General features: G+C 44.7%; 1 protein-coding gene across 11 annotated transcripts in view; it reads right to left on the bottom strand.

The window, feature by feature from the left end:
- LOC138763025 (sodium-coupled neutral amino acid transporter 3-like) overlaps nucleotides 1-19,867 on the bottom strand; it is a 200,536-nt gene that overhangs the window by 57,111 nt on the left and 123,558 nt on the right. For all 11 annotated transcript variants that reach the window (XR_011357287.1, XM_069936542.1, XM_069936539.1 and 8 more), the window contains 3 exons: nucleotides 11,899-11,972; nucleotides 8,585-8,677; nucleotides 377-458 (listed from right to left, as the gene is read on the bottom strand). Coding sequence is in view for 10 of the 11 variants with exons in the window: in XM_069936542.1 (XP_069792643.1) it covers nucleotides 377-458; nucleotides 8,585-8,677; nucleotides 11,899-11,972 (249 nt within the window). In the remaining variant the exon portion in view is untranslated. The remainder of the gene's footprint in view (nucleotides 1-376; nucleotides 459-8,584; nucleotides 8,678-11,898; nucleotides 11,973-19,867) is intronic.

The raw sequence follows: 19,867 nt of genomic DNA on the forward strand, positions 1-19,867 counted from the left end.
ACAATCTATATTATTTGCCAAGCATTATCAATTCTGCCAAATTAATTGAAAGCACCACAAGATATTCTACTCCCAAGTTTACTTCTACATTCCCAAATTACAGTATCATTAATTAAAAACAGTTTTGATGCCACATAAGGTCCTAAAACTTAATCCATCTACACATATCCCTTGGCGGACCCAGGATTTAAAGTCTTCTCTCGGGCGTGCAGAAGGCAGCTGGTGCATCGATGGCTGTGCCCACTTATACTGCTGGATAATGGGTGCTCATTGAGCTGCTGCTAAGGTAATGGCATAGGAATGGCTCTGTAAAGTTTAACCCATCCCTTCCCCCCTAAATTGGACCATTTCTCCTTTTCAGGAGCTTCCTACTCACCCAGTTTTCTCCTCGACATTGAGAAAGGTTTGTATCACCAACGGGAGTTCATACTTCACGATGTAAAGGTAACTGGACATGGCTGAAAGCAGATGAAGGTCATTAAGGTTTAATCCCCAACAGTGAACCGTGGCTAAGGACAAACTTTTGACCTGGGTAATTGGAAAACTGGATCCTTAGACATTTTAGCTAGAGTGATCAACATGAAAGCATTTATGGGGACAATTGGTCTCATGTTACATCAGTCACACATGTCAGAATCATTTAATTATTGAAGTACCTCAACAGTAATATTGAAGTACACCTTGCAATCAAACAGAAAATGTTGGAAGTGTTCAGCAGTCAGCATCGATGGAGGGATAAACGATGTTTCAGGTTAATTAGCTTTTGTCAGAATTTATTATTTAATAGAACGATAGAACATTACAGCACAGAAACAGGCCTCTCTGGCCCTTCTGGTCTGTGCCAGACCTTTTTTTTCTGCCCAGTCCCACAGACCTTCACCCAGCCCATAACCCTCTCATCCATGTACCTGTCCAAATTCTTCTTAAATGTTAAAATTCAGCCCACATTCACTACCTCAGCTGGCAGCTTGATCCACGTTCCCACCACTCTCTGTGTGGAGAAGTTCCCCCTCATGTTCCCCCTAAACTTTTCCTCTTTCACTCTTAACCCATGTCTTCTGGTTTGTACCTCACCTGCCCTTAGTGGAAAAAGCCTATCTACATTTACTCTGTTTGCCCCCCTCATAATTTTAAATTCCTCTATCAAATCTCCCCTCATTCTTCTACACTCCAGGGAATGAAGTCCTAACCTGTTTAAACTTTCCCTGTAACTCAGTTCCTGAAGTCCAGGCGACATCCAAGTAAATCTTCTCTGGACTCTTTCTATCTTATCAATATCTTTCCTGTAGTTAGGTTATCAAAACCGCACGCAATACTCCAAATTTGCAACTTTATACAACTTTACCATAACATCCCCACTCCAATACTCAATATTTTGATTTATGAAGGCCAATATGCCAAAAGCTCTCTTTATAACTCTATCCACCTGTGACACCACTTTCAGGGAATTATGTATCTGTATTCCCAGATCCCTCTGTTCTGTCACACTCCTCAGTGCCTGACCATTCACCATATAGGTCCTTCCTTGGTTTGTCCTTCCAAAATGCAACACCTCACACTTATCTGCATTAAATTCCATCTGCCATTTTTCAGCATATTTTTACAGCTGGACCAGATCCCTCTGCAAACTTTGAAAACCTTTTTCCTCTCAGAGCCTTTCCAACATTTTTTTATTTTAGATTTGCAGTGACTACAGTAATTTGCTTTTGTGATGAGGTTGTGAAACTTATTTTATAAATGTAAATCTTTTCTGCTTTACTTATATTTTTGGAATATCCATGTGGATCAGCTAACTTTGTTATTGCATAATATGATTGTGGACTTCAGGAGGAAGTCAGGGGAACATGACCCAGACCTCATCGAGGACTCAGTAATGGAGAGGGTCAACAACTTCAAATTCCTGGAGGTCAACATCTCCGAGGATCTGTCCTGGAGCCTTCATGTCAATGCAATCACGTAGAAGGTCGCCAGTGGCTATACTTTATGAGATGTCTGAGGAGATTCGCTATGTCACCAAAAACTCTCGAAAACTTCTCCAGATGTACTGTGGAGAGCATTCTGGCTGGTTACATCATGGCCTGGTATGGAGGCACCAACTCTCGGGACAAGAATAAACTCCAGAGGGTTGTTAACTCGGCTTGCGACATCACGTCACCAGACTTCACTCCACTGAGGATGGCTACATGAGGCGGTGTCTTAAAAAAGCAGCTTCTATCCTCCAAGACTCCCATCACCAAGGCCATGCCCTCTTCACTCTGTTACCATCGGGGAAAAGGTACAGGAGCCCAAAGACGAACACTCAGCAGCACAAGGACAGCTTCTTCCCCTCTGCCATCAGATTCCTGAATAATCAATGAACCAGACACTGCCTCATTTTTCGTGCATTTTAAAAAAAATTGTAATGTTGTACGATGGTAATAATATGAACATTTTCACTGTGATGCTGTCACACTGAATTTCGTGACTTGTTCATGACAATAAATTCCTTTAGATGCTGACAATAAAGCTTCATAGAGTCACATGATGCAGTACGAGGCCATTCAGCCCACAGTATAATTTACGTTAGTCCTCTCCTAATCCCATTACACATTCCCATCTAGTCCACACCCCGTCCCCCCTCCCAACCCCAGATTCCATCATTCTCTATACGAATCAGGGCCAATTAATCGATCAATACATATCTTTGAGATATTGAGCACTCAGAGGAAGCCCTTGAAAGAGAAGGTGCCAGCTCTCCTGGAAATCGGGACCGAATCTAGAACCGTGGGGCATTCTACTAGCTTTGCCCCTGATTACGAGAAGAAAGATAACTTTTAAGCGTTCTCAAATATTAATGATGCACGGATGGGAAAAAGGGCAAAATAAATGATAATGTCCACAGAGGATGTGTGGCAGCGACTCATAGAGGGATATATTACGTATTCAATGGGCAGATGTATGCTCACGTGTGAAAGCTGCAGGTACGGTCTGATGTTGGACCACTCTAATAAATAAATATTAAGTGTAAGGGAGCATTAACAAACAGGTCAGTCAGCTTCAGGTAGCCGAAAAAAAATAATCAGCCATGCAGAAGATACAGGTGTTATGATGAATTCAGCAAGCTGACTCAAGGAAGTGATCGGCTGGTGGGAATCATGTCGACATTTTCATGGGGCTGTGTAGGGCACAGGATTGCAAAGGAAACAAAAAGTTCAAATCCCATAAATTAAAAAAAAGGGACAATGCTCTCTCTTGTCTGGCAACGTGGGCAAGAGAAACATGGAATTTCTTCAATTATCCATGATTTTATTTCATGAAAATCAGATTTTAATCCAAATGTTTTGAGGAAATGTTTCTTTCCTACCTATTGCTTAATGAAGCAAGACAGGTTGTCTTGAGTTCTTCAATTCAGTCCACTGTGGAGTTCCATTTAGAAATTCAGAAGTTTGAATTTCAAGTTTATTGTCAGCAAGGTACAGTGAGCAAGACCATTTTGGGGGTAGTCCATCTAGTGATGATGTAGCAGCGGCTACACTGCTACCTGAAGGATCGCACAACCAGGCGGGTTGAGTTCAGTGAGCAAAACTGATTTATTGCAGGCTGAGAACCGCGCTGGGGGGACCCCGACATCACCGGGGCGTCATGTGGGTTGCCAAGCACGGGCTTCTGAGCCCAGTGCCGAGGTCGGGAGGAAACCCCTGACGGCGCCATTTTGGCCAGCTGCCCCGCCGCATGAGTGACAAGCAGGGCCGGTTCGCCTGCCTAATGGCATACCGCCACACAGAACCCCCCCCCAGAACCAGCGCCAATGTCCTTTTTTGCCAGGTGGCCTCGCTTCTTGGGCTACTGAGTTGGGCCACAACTACTGGCTAAGTGGGGTCAAGGTGGGCTGGCTTTAACCTGTCCACCGTAAACAGTTCCCTCTTACCCCTGATGTCCAGTGTGAAAGTGGATCTTGAACGCTGGATGACTTTGTACAGCCCTTCGCATGGTCTTTATAGAGGTGCAGTGGACAGGCCCCGCCTGATAAAAACGTACTCTGCGGAGTACAGGTCGCTGGGGATGTAAGGTGCCCGTGTGCCATGTCTTGGTATTGGTGGGGGTGTGAAGGAGTCCAACTGGGCCTGGAGGCAAGGAAGTAGACAGTGTGGTGGCTGCTGGGGGTTGTGAGGTGCGTTGACGAACTCACCAGGTAGGGCTAGCAGTGCACCGTAGACCAGCTTGGCTGATGATGCCTGTAGGTCTTCTTTGGGTGTCGAGCGGATGTCCAGGAGCACCCAAGGCAATCAAGGGCTGGTGAGGTGGGCCATAAGTGCCAACTTAAGGTGGCAGTGCAGTCGCTCGACTAGTCCAATGGCCTGTGGGTGATAGGCTGTGGTGTGATGTAGCTCGATCCCCAGCCTGTTGGCGAGCTGTGCCCAGAGCACAGAGGTGAACTGGGCACCCCGATCACTGGTGAGGTGGTTCGGGATGCTGAACCGGGCAACCCAACCATTCAAAAGCACTCGGGACCAGGAGTCGATGGAGGCATCTGGCATCGGGATCGTCTCGGGCCAATGAGTGGTGCGGTCTACCACTGTGAAAAGGTAACAGTTACCTCGGGAAACGAGTAAGGGTCTGACAATGTCCACATGTATGTGGCTGAACCGTTCCCGGACATGTTTGAAATCTTGTACGGGTGGTCTGGTACGCCTGTGTACCTTGGAAAGCTGGCAATGGGTGCAGGTTCTGGCCCAGTCCGCAATCTGCTTCCGAAGCCTGTGCCAGACAAAACGTTCTGCCACCATACAAACCGTGGACCTGATGGAAGGGTGGGAAAGGTCATGGATATGGTGGAAGACTTGCCTGCGCCACTGCTGGTGAACCACTGGTCACGGGGTACCCATGGAGACATCGCACAGGATGGTGTCCTCACCGTGAGGAGTCGGGAGGCCCTAGAACTGCAGTCCGAAGGCCTGCATCTTCTCGTCGGACTTCTGGTCCCAGGCAAGCTGGTCGAAGTCGAGGCCGGGTGTCAGCACACAAATGGCTGGTCATGAGAGTGCGTCAGTGACCACATTGTCTTTCCCCACCTTGTGCCAAATATCGGTGGTGAACTCCAACACGAAGGAGAGGTGATGCTGTTGGCGGGCCGACCAGGGATCTCTTGTCATAGCGAGCACCTGAGTTGAGGGGTTTGTGGTCGGTAAAAATGGTGAAAGGCCTCCCCTCCAAGAAATAGTGGAAATGACACACTGCCAGGTACATGCCCTGCAACTCACGATTATACTTGCGCTCTGGCGGGCGAAGAAGTCAGCTAAAGAATGCCAGTAGTTTCCACTGTCTGTTCACCTGCTGCTCCAGGATGGCACTGACGGCCGTGGCAGAGGCATCGACAGAGAGCTCCATATGCAGGTCAGTGCGTGGGTGGACGAGCAGGGTAGCCTTCATGAGGGCAACATTCGTGGCTTCGAATGCCCTGCTGGCCTCTGGAGTCCAGGTGAGTGTCTTGTCTTTGGCCGCAATAAGGGCGAAGAGTGGCTGTATGATGCGCGCAGCACCTGGACTGAAGCGGTTATAGAAATTGACCATACCCGTGAACTCCTGTAGCCCCTTGAGGTTGTCCGGGCATGGGAACTCCCTGACTGCAGTGACCTTGGTATCGGCAGGTGTAGCTCCTTCGGCCGTGATGGTATGGCAGAGGAACTGCATGGGCTCTTTCCTGAAATGGCATTTGGCCGGATTGATCATTAGGCCAAAGTCGGCCAGCTGGGAGAAGAGGGTACACAGGTGAGACTTGTGTTGTGCCCGGTCTTTGCTGGTGACAAGGATGTTGTCCAGGTAAATGAATATGAAATTCAAATCCCTGCCCACTGTGTCCATAAGGCACTGGAAGGTCTGGGCAGCATTCTTGAGCTTAAGTGGCATGCGTAGGAACTCGGACAAGCCGAAGGGGGTGATGATGGCGGTTTTGGTATGTCCACAGGGTGCACCAGGATTTGGTGATACCCGCGCACCAGGTCGACCTTGGAGAATACCCTCGCGCCATGCAGGTTGGCCATAAAGTCATGGATGTGAGGGATCGGGTAACGGTCAGGTACCATCGTGTCGTTAAGCCATCAATAATCTCTGCAGGGGCGCCAGCCACCGGAGGCTTTCGGGACCAGGTGGAGTGGTGAGACCCAAGGACTGTCCGAGCGTTGAATGATTCCCCAGCTCCTGCAAATGCGAGAACTCTTCCCTCGTTATCTGGAGCTTATCTGGCGGGAGCCGGCGTGCCTTGGCATGAACCGGCGGGCCTTGGGTGGGGATGTAATAAAACACCCTGTGGCGTGGTGAGGCAGAGGAGAACTGTGGCTTGAGGAGGGATGGGAACTCGTCCAGGATACGCTGGAACTCATCCTTGGGCGTGCTGACCATGGCCATCTGTGGCTGCTCTGTGCGGGAGGCGTTGAGACAAACGGATTGGACGGTACGGGCATCTACCAATTGCGTACCTCAAATGTCGACCAGGAGTCCGTGGGCAAGGAGGAAGTCGACACCCAGGATGGTGGTTGGGAGGGATGGAACAGTGAACTTCCACGAGAACTTCTGCTGGCCGATCTGGACGGTCTTGTCTCCATACGTTCGGATCTCCGTTGAATTGGCTGCATGGAGGGAGATCCTCGAGGCCAGTTCTGGGACTCGATAGCTGTGGCTGGGATGACGCTGCTCTGGGCCCCGGTGTCGATGAGAAAGCGTCGGCCACTGACTGAATCCCGCAGGTAGAGAAGGCTGTGTTCTTGGCCAGGCGCCGCAGCCACTAACAGTGGCCGGCCTGCTTGTTTCCCTGGAACGAGCAAGGCTGACAACACTTCTGAGCCTTGGCTCCCCAGCGCTGGTGGAAGAAGCAGAGGTCTGAAGTGGATGGCTTGCTCCTGGCTATGCTTTTGAGGCCCCTGCAGGGGGCGGGTGTTCCATCACAGTGCTAGAGGAAGGTTTGGCGTGGTCATGCCCATGACTCATAACTTGCTGGATTGCTGAGCATTCCAGGAATCATTCGAGCCATAGCTCCTGAGCCTTTTGAATTACCTTCCTAGGGTCAATGAAGCTCTTCTGGGACAGTAAGGGTTGGATGTCTTCAGGCAGATGGTCAAGGAAGATGAGCTCAAAGAGTGGGCAGTTGGTGTGATTGACCGTGAGCGCGAGCATCTCATCCATCAACTCAACTGGCGTTCAGTCCCCCAAGGCGTCAAGACGCACTATCTGAGCGGCACACTGGAGCCTGGAGAGGCCAAGGGAGCCGGTGAGCATCCACTTGATGGTCCCGCATTTATCTTCCGCAGGTGGGTGCTGAATGAGGTGCAGCACTCGTTTGCCGATGGCCTGGTCCAGGGCGGTGACCACATGGTAAAACTTGGTCGAATCTGATGAAATCTGGTTGAGGTGAAACTGAGCCTCTGCGTGACTGAACCAGGTCTCTGGCTCCTGAACCCAGAAGTCAGGAAGCTTGATGGCTATAGCGTTGATCGAAGGGTCATTCATGCTGGGTTCAAAAACGTTTGAACCTGTCGGGGTCACCAATTGTAGCGGTGGCTACACTGCTAACTGAAGGATCACACAACCATACAGGTTCAGTTCAGTGGGCAAAACTGATTTATTGCAGGCTGCCTGGCTGGTTTTGTATTCCTAGCCCGGACTGCACCACTACTGCTATATTGCCTGGCTGAGAACTGTGCTGGGTCACCAAGCGCAGGCTTCTGAGCCCGGTGCTGAGGTTGGGAGGAAACGCCCGCTGGCACCATTTTGGCTGGCTGCCCCACTGCGTGCGTGACAAGCAGGGCTGGTTCACCTGTCTAATGGTGTACCGCCACAATGGAATATTTGGGGATGTTTTTTGGGAGATAAATTGGTAAAATTAGAGAAGTTATTCTCTAAGTTATTCTCTAAAAACAGATGTTATTTGAAATACTGAAGAATTCATATTCAGTGACTTTACAGAAACTATGAAGAATGCTATGCACATTTCACAAGTAGGTGCTAATTGAAATGATGTTAATTTTTTCCTCTTGCAGAACTTAGCAGACTGTAAAAAATCTGCCTAAATAGGTATTCTCAACAAAATATAATTCTAATCTTGCTAATTTGAGTGATGCCTTAATGATACAAGGATTAACTAGACAGTGAGCCCATATTAGACGTGAGACATAGGACTGGGAAACCCACAAGCCTCATCTGTCATCCAAAGCAGAACAAGTTCAGCATCACATGCACATTTTCTTGATTTCCTAGCGATAATTGTCTTGAGAATACCCAGCACTAAAGAGCTATTGTCCTTTGAGGTATAGAATTTCATGGATTTCTGATCCAATTCACACGAGGGGAAAGTGGCATTTTCCACTGATTTTCTCAGGGTTACTTTGCTTTGGACTGTATTATCCGAGACTGATAATCTTCCGATTATCGGTGAATAACAAAACGATTACAGTAAATTAGATCTCATGCTGGCTGAGCAATACAGTGCATCACTGCAGTCTTCCCCACAGATCTCGTCAGACACCGCTACTGCCTAAATGCATTAAAACATACGCCGTCTCAGGTAAATGCTTAATTCTAAGCTTGCAGAATTTTAAGTCTGAATTCCTACCTCCAATATTCTGCAGGGTGATTGCAATAGCAGCTGCTAACTTTCCAGGGGTTCCAAATGCCCGAAGACCAAGTTGTTCATAAGCACGGATTCCTGGAAGATGAAGGAAAAGATGACATCAATCATTAGACATAAAGCCCAGATTTTGGATCCAAATATTTGCATACTGGAAAAGCTTACATTATGATCAATAGGCATTATTAACAAACAGATCCAGTTATGCATCATGTTTAATGTTGCAAAGACATATCAAGTTGTTTTGCCAGGGGTGCCAGCAAATAAAAAATTTCATTGCAGTGCATAAATGTTTTAGTAGAGCAAGTGCTTGAAGAAGTGGGTTTTAAAGAGAATGTGGATCAGAAATTGACAAAGATGGAGCTTAGGCATGTGAAATGAAGGTGGCTACCAAAGATAAACAAGCAGCTAAAATGAGAGACACATAGTTATCTCACACTTTGTGGACCCAAGTCCTGAGGGTGTAGGAGATACACATGATCTTCTGGAGGGATGTTTACAAGGAGAATGGAAACCTGCCATCAGGATTTCATTAAAAAGATATCCTAGCTGAAAATGGGCAGAGCATAAATGTTCCTGAAAGGTGCCCTATCGATCAGAATGTAAGCCAGGACCTGGAACTAGATAGAATGGCCTTCTGGGGAGCCATTGCTCCCAAGTGCTTCAGATAGACTCTTGGCAAAGGCGTGAGTTTGGGGACAAGCTTTCTGTCATCTCTCTTGGTGCAGGTACTTAGCCTTTTATCCGGGATCGTTGGGACTGGACACCAGCTGTTGTTCAGAATCTTCCGGATTTCAAAATCATTTTAAAATGCCGGTACCTTGAAGCAAATGTGATGTTTCAAAATCGCACAAAACAGAGGGTGCAGGGTGTTAAATTAATTTAGATAAATAAAGACCATAATAGACCATAATATCACGAGCATGTTTTTAAAGTAAGACTTCAAAATAAAACTGGCTCAGACCCCCATCCCCGCCATCCCCGTCTCCTCCCTCTCTTACCTTCAGTGGAAAGGTGACTCTTGGCCTGAGCACCCGGTGGGAGAGAGGAAGGCGGCAGCTGGCTCAGTGCAGGAGCAATGGCCATCTTCCTTACCCATAATCCCCCACGCAGCTGGAACCACTCTGCCAGCGCCAGAGGGGTTCCAGCTGCGTGGGAGTTTACAGGTAAGGAAGACGGCCATTGCTCCCGCATTGACCCATCGCCAGCCGACGTGTGAACTCTGGGCTTGGCAGCACTGCACCACTACTGCTATATTGAGAGTTAGATGGGTGAGGGCAGTGTTGAGAGCTAGAGGGGGGGGGGGGGGGGAGCGATGGACGGCTGGGGGCAGGGGGAGGTGAACCGACAGACTGTCTTGGGTGGGGCGGGGGGAAACACAGTCGTGGGAGACTGACAGATGGCCAGGGGTGGGGGGGGAGGGGAAGTGACAGCAGGGCTAAGAGAGAGGCAGTTGGGCATTTCATTACCAAAAATGTGCTGGTTTTTGGAGGTTTCCAGTGTTAGGAATCCCGGATAAAAGGGTAGGCACTTGAATAGCAATGGTGCACGATGTGTGTAAACTAAAGAAGAGCAAAAGGTTGAACGGACGAGTGGACAGTGGTAACAGTGATCTGCAGGTTTCCTCATGGATAACACTTCTTCTTCCATCTTCAAAGAACGGAGGGAGAAACCTGCTCTTGATCTGTCACACAAGCATACACCATGAACGGAAGGGCCTGCTTTGGTGCTGTGTGACTTGATGACTCCTGTATAATGGAGGCTGTCATTGAATTAGTCAATGCAACCAACTTTTGGGAGTGGACGAGTAGGGATGAATGTAGATGGGCAAAAAAGTTGGCATGGGCCTCCATCCCTCTATGTGGTCCTGGGGAAAATCTGTAATTTCTGGAGGACTGGGCCAAGCGGAAGACTACCTTGCCATGTGTCTCTGGGACACAGAGGAGCACAAACATTTTTTTAATCCCTTCTCCTGCAATTGAGCCCCATGGATATTTTTATGATATTGCTCCCATATCTTGACTGTTTCCCGTCCTCAAGGTTTCAAAATGAAGCTGTTCAACCAGCAGAGAAAATAACGCAGTAGATAATTCCAAAGACCATTGGAGATTACAGATCCATCAACATGGTTGTTAAGCAAAGCACCTTGGGCCCTATTATCATCATTAGCCTGTTTGGTTAATAAATTAAAATACTGCTTTGGGAATGAAAGAACCCGGTTTAAACTCCAAAGACCCCAAAGCCAAATGGATGGATGCCCTTGCACGGTCTTAACTGTACTCTCTATGATTCCCTGCACTTTGTCCTTGGAACAGTGCACCCTGCATCCTTGAATTACTGACCCTACATCCTGCAGTTTTATTATTGCACCACGTGCTGTACTTAAGCACGAGCTGACTTGGCTAGGTAACATCCAAAACAAAGCTTTTCTCTGCATCTTGATACACATCACAATAAACAGTGAAATTTAATATTTATTTGAGCCAAGATTATCAGTCCATCAATTGTAAAATGAAAAACTGGCCAAATAGCCTCTTGAACCTGCTTAGTCTTTCATCAAGGCTCAGCATCACTTTCTTGCCCTCTCCTCATGGTTCTCAGTTCATGAAGTGTGTCTATCACAGTCTTAAACAAATAATGACTGAGCATCCAAAACCATCAGAGGCGGCGAGTGCCGAAGATTCACAACCCTTCACATCAACCAGAATCTCCTTCTGAAACTATTAGTTCTAGTCCAGGGGTGACCAAACCATGGCTCGCGAGCCACGTGGCTCTTTGACATATAATGTGTGGTTCGCGGAAATACATTGGCTGAGACAGGAATCGTACGAGCCGGTGCTCGCACTGTAAGTTACAGTGGGCATGGCTTGTGATCGTGTGATTGTGATGTGTGTGGTCGTGCCGCGGGCCGTGAAGTTGGCGAAGGGCTAGTGTGATCTGGGCCGCCAGCCCTCTGGGCCGCCCACCCTCTGGGCACTCTTGCCTAGGCCGCGGCCACCCGCTCACCGAAGGTCCCGCGGCCCTGGCCACGACTCTCGCCTAGGCTCCAGCTGCCCGCCCTTTTGAGCTCCACATCCATCAACGAGGTTTATCGTTTTCTTTTGATCCGAGCATCTTAATGTTTTCAACATTGCTGATGTATCAATTTCCAATGTACCGATTGTGCTTATCTTGGGCAGGAAACTTTGGGCAAGACCATGCCCAAAGATATTAAAGCACACAATGAAATGATTCAGTAAGTTTCTCTAAGCATGGATGATCTCAAAGCAAAGGACAGAGAAGATGTACACTTCACTTACCAACCACTCCAGAAGCTTTCAGAAGCAAGTGGATGGAATAGCAGGAAAGGAGAGCCACGGCTGTCAACAGAAAGCTAAACCAAAACAGAATGGAAGAAAGAGAGTTACCTTCAACATCAATTCCTTAATCAAACTGATAATTGGAAGGTTTTTTTTAAGGCAAGAGCAACTCTTTAATTTACTGTATTCTTGAGACTTAAAATACTCAAACAACAGTTCATTGGAGTTCCTCAAGAATCATACTGTAGCATGAACTTTGGCCAGAAAAGTGAGCGACTTTGGAAACATGTTCCCTTTGGAGCTTATCCTAATGATTACTGCTCGCACATCTGTAAGTTCCATCTCCAATATTTTTAGAACTATATCCCTCAAAATAAATTAGTAGGAGATTCTGGTAGAATTTCTGAGAGCGTTATTGAAGATGAATAGAGAAATCAATTCCATCTTGAACTCCAACCTGCAGGTGGGTGTCTGGTCAATTACCTGCTCTACCATCTGTGACATATTTATCACAACTGTACAGCACCTTTAGATTATTGACCCTTCACAACGAGGAGAAGGGGCAGCTCACTTCCCTCAGAACTTCCATCAATATTGTGAAGTTGTTCCGAGCATCTCACTGCAGCTGGCTATTGGAAATTGTGCGAGCATGGGATTGGCTGGTTACCCCTTCAGCTTCCCCTTTGCTCCGACTGTCCAGAAGACGGCACTTCACTCGATTGATTAGAAATACCACAAGCCGGACAATTTCCATTTCAGCCCTTCCTGCATTACATTAATCGGCCAGTTCCCTTGTGATCTAACTGAAATTAGCTTTCGATCAGGAAAATAAATTTAATTCCTCCGTGTGGTCAGATGATTTCCGCAGGGTTTCTTCTTTTGGTGAGAGCTGGAAATGGAACAGGTTCTGATACAGAGATGATGCCTGTTATTTTCTTCCTGATCACAAAAAATGCCATGCTTAAATATCATTTCTGATTTCTCCAACAGAGCTTGAACTGATGATATTGGAATGCTCTCTGCACTAACAACATGTATTTTGAAACATGTGGAATGCACTTGTCATGGGCTCAGTGGATAAGATTGGACAGATGGTAGAAGGGCTGCACAACTGGGACAGATGAGTGGATTAAACGAGTGGGACTGACAGACAATGGGTCAAGGAAGCTGAAGTGATTGGGCTCTATTTTGTCTCACAACATGTCAGGAGCTCGCCATTCCATTTTGGCCCCTCCACCAATGATCAGCCTGCTGTACACACAAGTTCAATGTGCCTTGTTCTAAAGGAACACCATCCAATCACTTCAAATAGGTTGGGGGATTTATAGGTTTGAGAGTGGCGGTGGGAGGTGTGGAAACCTCACACAGCACTGATGCCTGATCTTAGGCTATCGATAGCCAGCAGCTCTAATATTAGACTCCATGGAATGAGTCATACTAATTGGGCAGAAGAGGCCGTGAAATGAGGCAACTTAATAGCTTAAGCTTCTTTCCCCACTGTCTCCAGCATGAAGGAGCACATTTATTCCTTATTCATTCGAGTGAGCCAAAAAAAGAGGTCACTTGTTCTATTCTGTCTGGGCTGGATATCGGATGGTATGACCCAAATCAGTTGCACCCTCCTGCATTCTAATCAAAGCAATTAAAAATCTTCCTCTTAAAATGTCAATCCAATTCACTTTTAAATGTTGGTTCCAAATCCATTTTCGTGGATTAATTTAATTCCCTTCATTTAATTGATGTATCTTTGATCAATCGCAGAGGGCGTAGGTGACAACTTGTGACGCGGCTAAGATAGGTGAAAATCATGGACCTCTCCCCATGACCTTTGCCCCCTCCCTCCATCCTCTACAAACTGCTTTCTCTCCTGGTGCTTCAGGAGGGCGCAGGAAGTGGCCGTTGTGGGTTGGGTCGGGGGTATCCTTATCTGACAACTCTGTGCCACTCTGCATGCTAAGTCCCTGCTCTCTTGTGGAGGATTTTCAAAAGCTTGGTAAAGGGTCAGCAATGATCCCAATCGCTTTGACATCACCTGAGTGACTTTTATTCACACATATATTAACCAAGAGGCTAGCAGAAGCTTCTGGCATTGTTGCCCTCGGATGAGAAGAAATGGCTGATGTTCATAGTTTGTTTCTTCTGTTCTCTGGAGGTCTGGATTCACTCTAGTGCAGTGGTTCTCAACCTTTTCCTTTCCACTCACATCCCACTTTAAGTATTCCCTATGCCATCGGTGCTCTGTGATTAGTAAGGGATTGCTTAAGATGGGATGTGGGTGGAAAGAAAAAGTTTGAAAACCACTGTTTTAATCGAAACTCGTTGACTTGTTATGTGCATAGTTTCATAACTCCAAAGGAAATGGACCAATGACAATTTTTCTCAAGCAAAATATTTCAGTAACAATTGGGTCTAGAGCAGTGGTTTGCAACCTTCCCTCCCCACCCACATCCCACCTTCAGCAATCCCTTCCTAATCACAGAGTATCGATGGCAGAGGGATCACTTATGGTGGGATGTGAGTGGGAAAAGGTTGAGAACCACTCTGCTAAGGAATATCATGGGCAAATTTTAATCTACCATTCTATTAAGACACTAAAGGGATCAGGAGGAGGAATAAATATACAGTTCCCTTTATTTGACTCTGTTCTGAAGTAACTGCAGGCTGATACGGAGAGGGCAGGTGAGTGTCATACACGCCCTCATGGGTTTCTCATCTGGTGAGGGAAATTAAAATATTCCCCTCTATTCTAAAATGGAGAGCTTTGCCCCAGACATTGAGTCATATAGTGGGGCTAAAGTGGGATTCTTTGGCGCACTGTATCCACACCAACCATCAAGTACTCATACATTGTGCTATTTCCATTTCACCCCACATCCCCATCATCTCTCCACCCCCTCTCCAAATCTACTGCTCACCTGCGCACTGTGGCTCTTCCACAGTGGGATTTTTTTTCTTAAATTTAAACATACAACATGTCCTCTCCATCTCCAGGTTGTTGGCACTTGATTCATACATGTCAGCTTTTAACCTTGCTTAGTGGTAGGGGTTCTGAATTATGTTTTTTTTTCTTCTTTTCAATTTCACCTTTCAATTGTGCATAATGTAAACATCAATAAAAGTATTTTAAAAAGATATACAGCACAGTCACAGGCCCTTCCAGCCCACAAGCCCAAATACCCCAATGAACCTATAAACCCTGTAGGATTTGAACGGTGGGATGAAACCAGACACCTGGAGGAAACCGACACAGACACAGGGAGAACATATAAACTCCTTACAGACAGCACTGGATTCGAACCCGGGTGGCTGGCGGTGTAAAATTAAACTACCAACCCATATGTCTATGGGTCGTGGGAGATCAGAGCACTGAAGGAAATCCATGTGGTCACAGGGACAATATGCAAATTCTAAATAGACAGCACCTGAGGCCAGGAGTGAACGAAATTGTGGACAGTGGGAATGTGAGGCAGTGGGCCAACAATTGCATCATTTCACTGGCCAACAAAGCTTGCTTAAACTAGTGCTTTTTGAATGTTTTAAAGCGGTGGTTGTCAACCTTTTTCTTTCAACTCACATTCCACTTTAAGCATTCCCTATGCCATGGTGCTTTGCGATTAGCAAGGGATTGCTTAAGGTGGTATGCGGGTGGAAAGAAAAAGATTGAAAACCACTAAATCATACCTAATTGACTCATCATGCGTACACTTTCATAACTCCAAAGGAAATGGGCCAATAACAATTCTTCTCAGGCAAAATATTTCAGTAACAATTGGGTCTAGAGCAGTGATTCTCAACCTTCCCTTCCCACTCACATCCTTCTTTAAGCAATCCCTTACTCATCACAGAGCAGCGATGGCATAGGGATGACTTAAAGTGGGATGTGAGTGGAAAGAAAAAGGTTGAGAACCATTAGTTTAAAGCTTGAGAGGATTCACAGCTCAGCTCTTGCTTGGTTTTCCTTTACAAAGAGGGAAAGAGGATTTTAGGCATGCTTCTAAATTGATAGAAAGCAATTTCAAACTGGAAATGTGACCAGAATGCTTTTGATATAAGATCTTCCAAAATATGTCATTTAACAACAATTTATTTATACTGTGCCTTTAAACAAATCTGCCATCTGAATGCCATCTGGAACCCTCAGTTTTCTGGATCTCCACTTGGGTTACAGGGATTGGACAGTTTCCATTCTCCCTCATTAAATTCACTGAGTACACTTTGCAAAACTTGCACTGGGGGTGGCACAGCATGCCGACCCATCAGGAGCCCAGAGTGGGAGAGAGAGTGGGGTCTTTCACATTTATTACTGAAAGCAATAAGAATGTCAATGCATCTGAGTTTAAGAAAGCCAAACCATTTGTGTGCAATTCCCAAACGTGCTGGAGAAACTCAGCAGGTCACACAGCATCTATAGAATAACCTGCACTTTTGTGTATTGCACTCATCCCCAGTATCTGCAGACTCCCTTGTTTAAAAATAGTTGCATACTGCAATCGACCCAAGCACCTGCAGGCTTTCTTATTTAACTGAATTTGAGAAAGAACACCTTTTTTGATTATTATACTTTCCCTGGATGGTAGTCATTAGTCATAACTTGTCTGTCAAAGAACTTCACAGTCTGTCAAGCAATGACTGTGCCTGTGACACACACAAATGAGGGAATTTGACAATGGACAATTAGCCTACCAACCACATGCACATTGTAGGACATGGAAGGAGACCAAAATATCTAAAGGAAGCTCACACAATCATAGTGACGACGTACAAACTCCACTCAGACAACACCAGAGATTGCAACTGGACCTGGGATTTGGAATTGTGGTCCCACACTGATTTCCAAAACGGTTCTATTGACAAAAGCCCTGTTCTCACAGTAAGACAACAGCAGTGTAGAAATATAATTCACAATAGGGTTCAGTGCATTCCAGTTTGGAAGTCTGTGTGAAACTACACAGTAATTCTGATAATCTTTTGTTTGTAGCTGAGTAAGGGAATGGAATACTTTTAGATTCACAGTCATGCTTCTGGATAAAGTGAGAGACACAATCCATGCACAGCACGCTCCCACCTAGGGCGGGGATGGAGAGAGAGAAAGAAAGTGAGAAAGAGAGATAGAGAAATGAAGAGAGAAAAAGAAAAAGGGAGAGAAAGAGAAAGTGAGAAAGGGAGATAGAGAAAGAGAGGGAGAGAAATGGAGAGAGACAGAGTGAGTAAGAGAGAAAGAGAGGAAAAGAGAGAAAGAGAAAAATGGAGAGAGAGAAAGAAAACTATCTTTCTGCAATCAAAATCTGTGGGTTGATCCTACTTGACAGGACCCAGGCCGCCAGTCCTAAGGCCATGCTGCAGTTGGCGTGGGACAATCTTGCTTTGCTAATGAGGGGAAAAATTGAAGGTCTCTCAGGCATAATTGTCTTACAGCACAATTTTGAATAATTTTTGGGGGGGGGGGGGTTATCCCCAGTGTCCTAGCCAATATTTATCACTTAATTAACATCATGTAAAAACCTATTCAATCATCATCTCATTGCCATCTGGGGGGTGTTTGCTATTGACAGGTTGACACACTTCCTGCAATTAAATAGTGACTGTACTTCAATAATAGCTATGAAAAACACATCTAACGGAAGTGGAACACAAGAAATTAAGGAGAGACTGGGTCGGGCACGTAGTGGCAGCATCATATCATTCAAAAGCCAGAGGTGTAGCTATATTAATGAATAAAAATGAACCAATCAAAATAGAGGAGGAAATAATAGATCCAGAAGGAAGGTATGTAATGATAAAGTGTCAGATATATTGAGAACTCTGGAATTTGGTCAATATATATGCACCTAATGAAGAGGATCAAAAGTTATGACATGCAAGATATTTCTTTGAGGATTGTAGATACGCAGGGGAATATATTGATAGGAGGGGACTTTAACCTTAATTTGGATTCATAGATGGATAAAACTAGACAAAAGACTAGCTGAAAGAACAAAGTAGCCAAATTTATGGTTAAATCAATGGAGGAAATGCAACTTTTGGACATATGGAGGAGACAACACCCAAAGGAGAAGGAATACTCATATTATTCGAGTAGACATAAAACATACTCAAGGATTGACCTGTTCCTGTTTTCAGCCCATATCCAAGGGAGAGTTAGGAAAATGGAATATAAAGCGAGATTGTTATCTGATCACTCACCCCTGTTATTAGCAATAGAACTCGAGGACATCCCACCAAGAACATATAGGTGCTAAAAAGACAGGAATTTAGAGAATTTATTGAGCACCAAATTAAAATGTACTTTGAAATAAAAACAGAATCAGTGAAAGACAAATTTATATTATGGGATGCAATGAAAGCCTTCATCAGAGGGCAGATAAAAAGTTATGTAACTAAGATGAAGAAGGACTACAATCGGGAAATAGAACAGTTGGAAAGGGAAATAGCAAGTACAGAAAAAGAATTAGCAATAAGGGAAGATACAACAAAAAGAAGAGAATTGGCGGACAAAAAAAATAGTGAAACACTACAAATGTATAAGGTGGAGAAGGACATAATGAAAATAAAGCAGAAGTATTATGAGCTAGGAGAAAAAACGCACAAAATACTAGCTTGGCAGCTTAAAACCGAACAAGCTAAAAGAACGGTATTGGCATCAAGGAAAAAGGACAAACAAATTACATATAACCCAACAGAGATCAATGAAAACTTTAAGGAATTCTACGAGCAATTATACTGAACTGAGAACAAAGGGAAAGAAGACAAAATAGATGAGTTTCTGGCTAAAATTGAACTATTGAAATTACAAGAAGAGGAGCAAAACAAATTGATAAAACCATTTGAAATAGAGGAAATACAAGATATTTTAAAAAAGCTACCGAACAATAAAAGGCCTGGGGAGGACGGACTCCCAATGGAATTCTATAAAACATTTAAAGAGTTACTAATTCCTCCTCTCCTGGAAGTAATGAACCAGACAGAAGAAAAACAAAACTTGCCAGATTCATGTAAAACAGCAATAATTACAGTAATACCAAAGATGGGGAAAGATTCACTAACACCAGCATCGTATAGACCAATAGCTCTACTTAACTCAGATTATAAGATAATAGCAAAACTATTAGCAAACAGATTGGCCAACTGTGTACCAAAAATAGTAAAACTATATCAAACTGGATTTATTAAGAAAAGACGAACAACAGACAATGTCTGTAAGTTCATTAACTTAATCCATGCAGTACAAGGAAATAAGATGCCAACAGTGGCTTTTGCTTTAGATGCAGAGAAAGCCTTTGACAGGGTAGAATGGAATTATTTACTTAAAGTATTACAGAGGTTCAACCTACTAGAGAAATATATTAATTGGATTAAAGCATTATATAAGGGTCCAATGATGAGGGTGACAGTAAATGGATATTATTGAACCAATTTAAATTAAGCAGGTCAACTCGGCAGGGATGTCCACTATCTCCCTCACTGTTCGCTTTAGCAATAGAACCATTGGCAGAACTGATAAGAACAGAAAATAAAATAAAAGAGATAAAAATAAAAGAGAAGGAATATAAAATCAGTCTATTTGCAGATGACATCATAGTATACTTAACAAAACCAGAATTATTAATAAAAGAATTACATAAGAAATTGAAGGAATATGGAAAAATATCAGGGCACAAGATCAATGGAAATAAAAGTGAAGCGATGCCAATGAATAATACGAATTACACAAAGTTTAAAAAAGAATCACCATTTAAATGGCAAACACAAGCAATCCGATACCTACGTATTAGACTAGATAATAATCTAGGCCACCTATACAAGTTAAATTATCAGCCATTAATGAAGAAATTATAAGATGATTTAGAACATTGGAAAGATTTGCCACTAACACTGATAGGGAGGGTAAATTGCATTAAAATGAATATCTTCCCAAGGATACAATACTTATTTCAATCATTACCAATTCCCTTAACAGAGAAATTCTTCA

This window comes from Narcine bancroftii, chromosome 5 (assembly GCF_036971445.1).
Source record: "Narcine bancroftii isolate sNarBan1 chromosome 5, sNarBan1.hap1, whole genome shotgun sequence".
Taxonomy (NCBI): Eukaryota; Metazoa; Chordata; class Chondrichthyes; order Torpediniformes; family Narcinidae; genus Narcine; species Narcine bancroftii.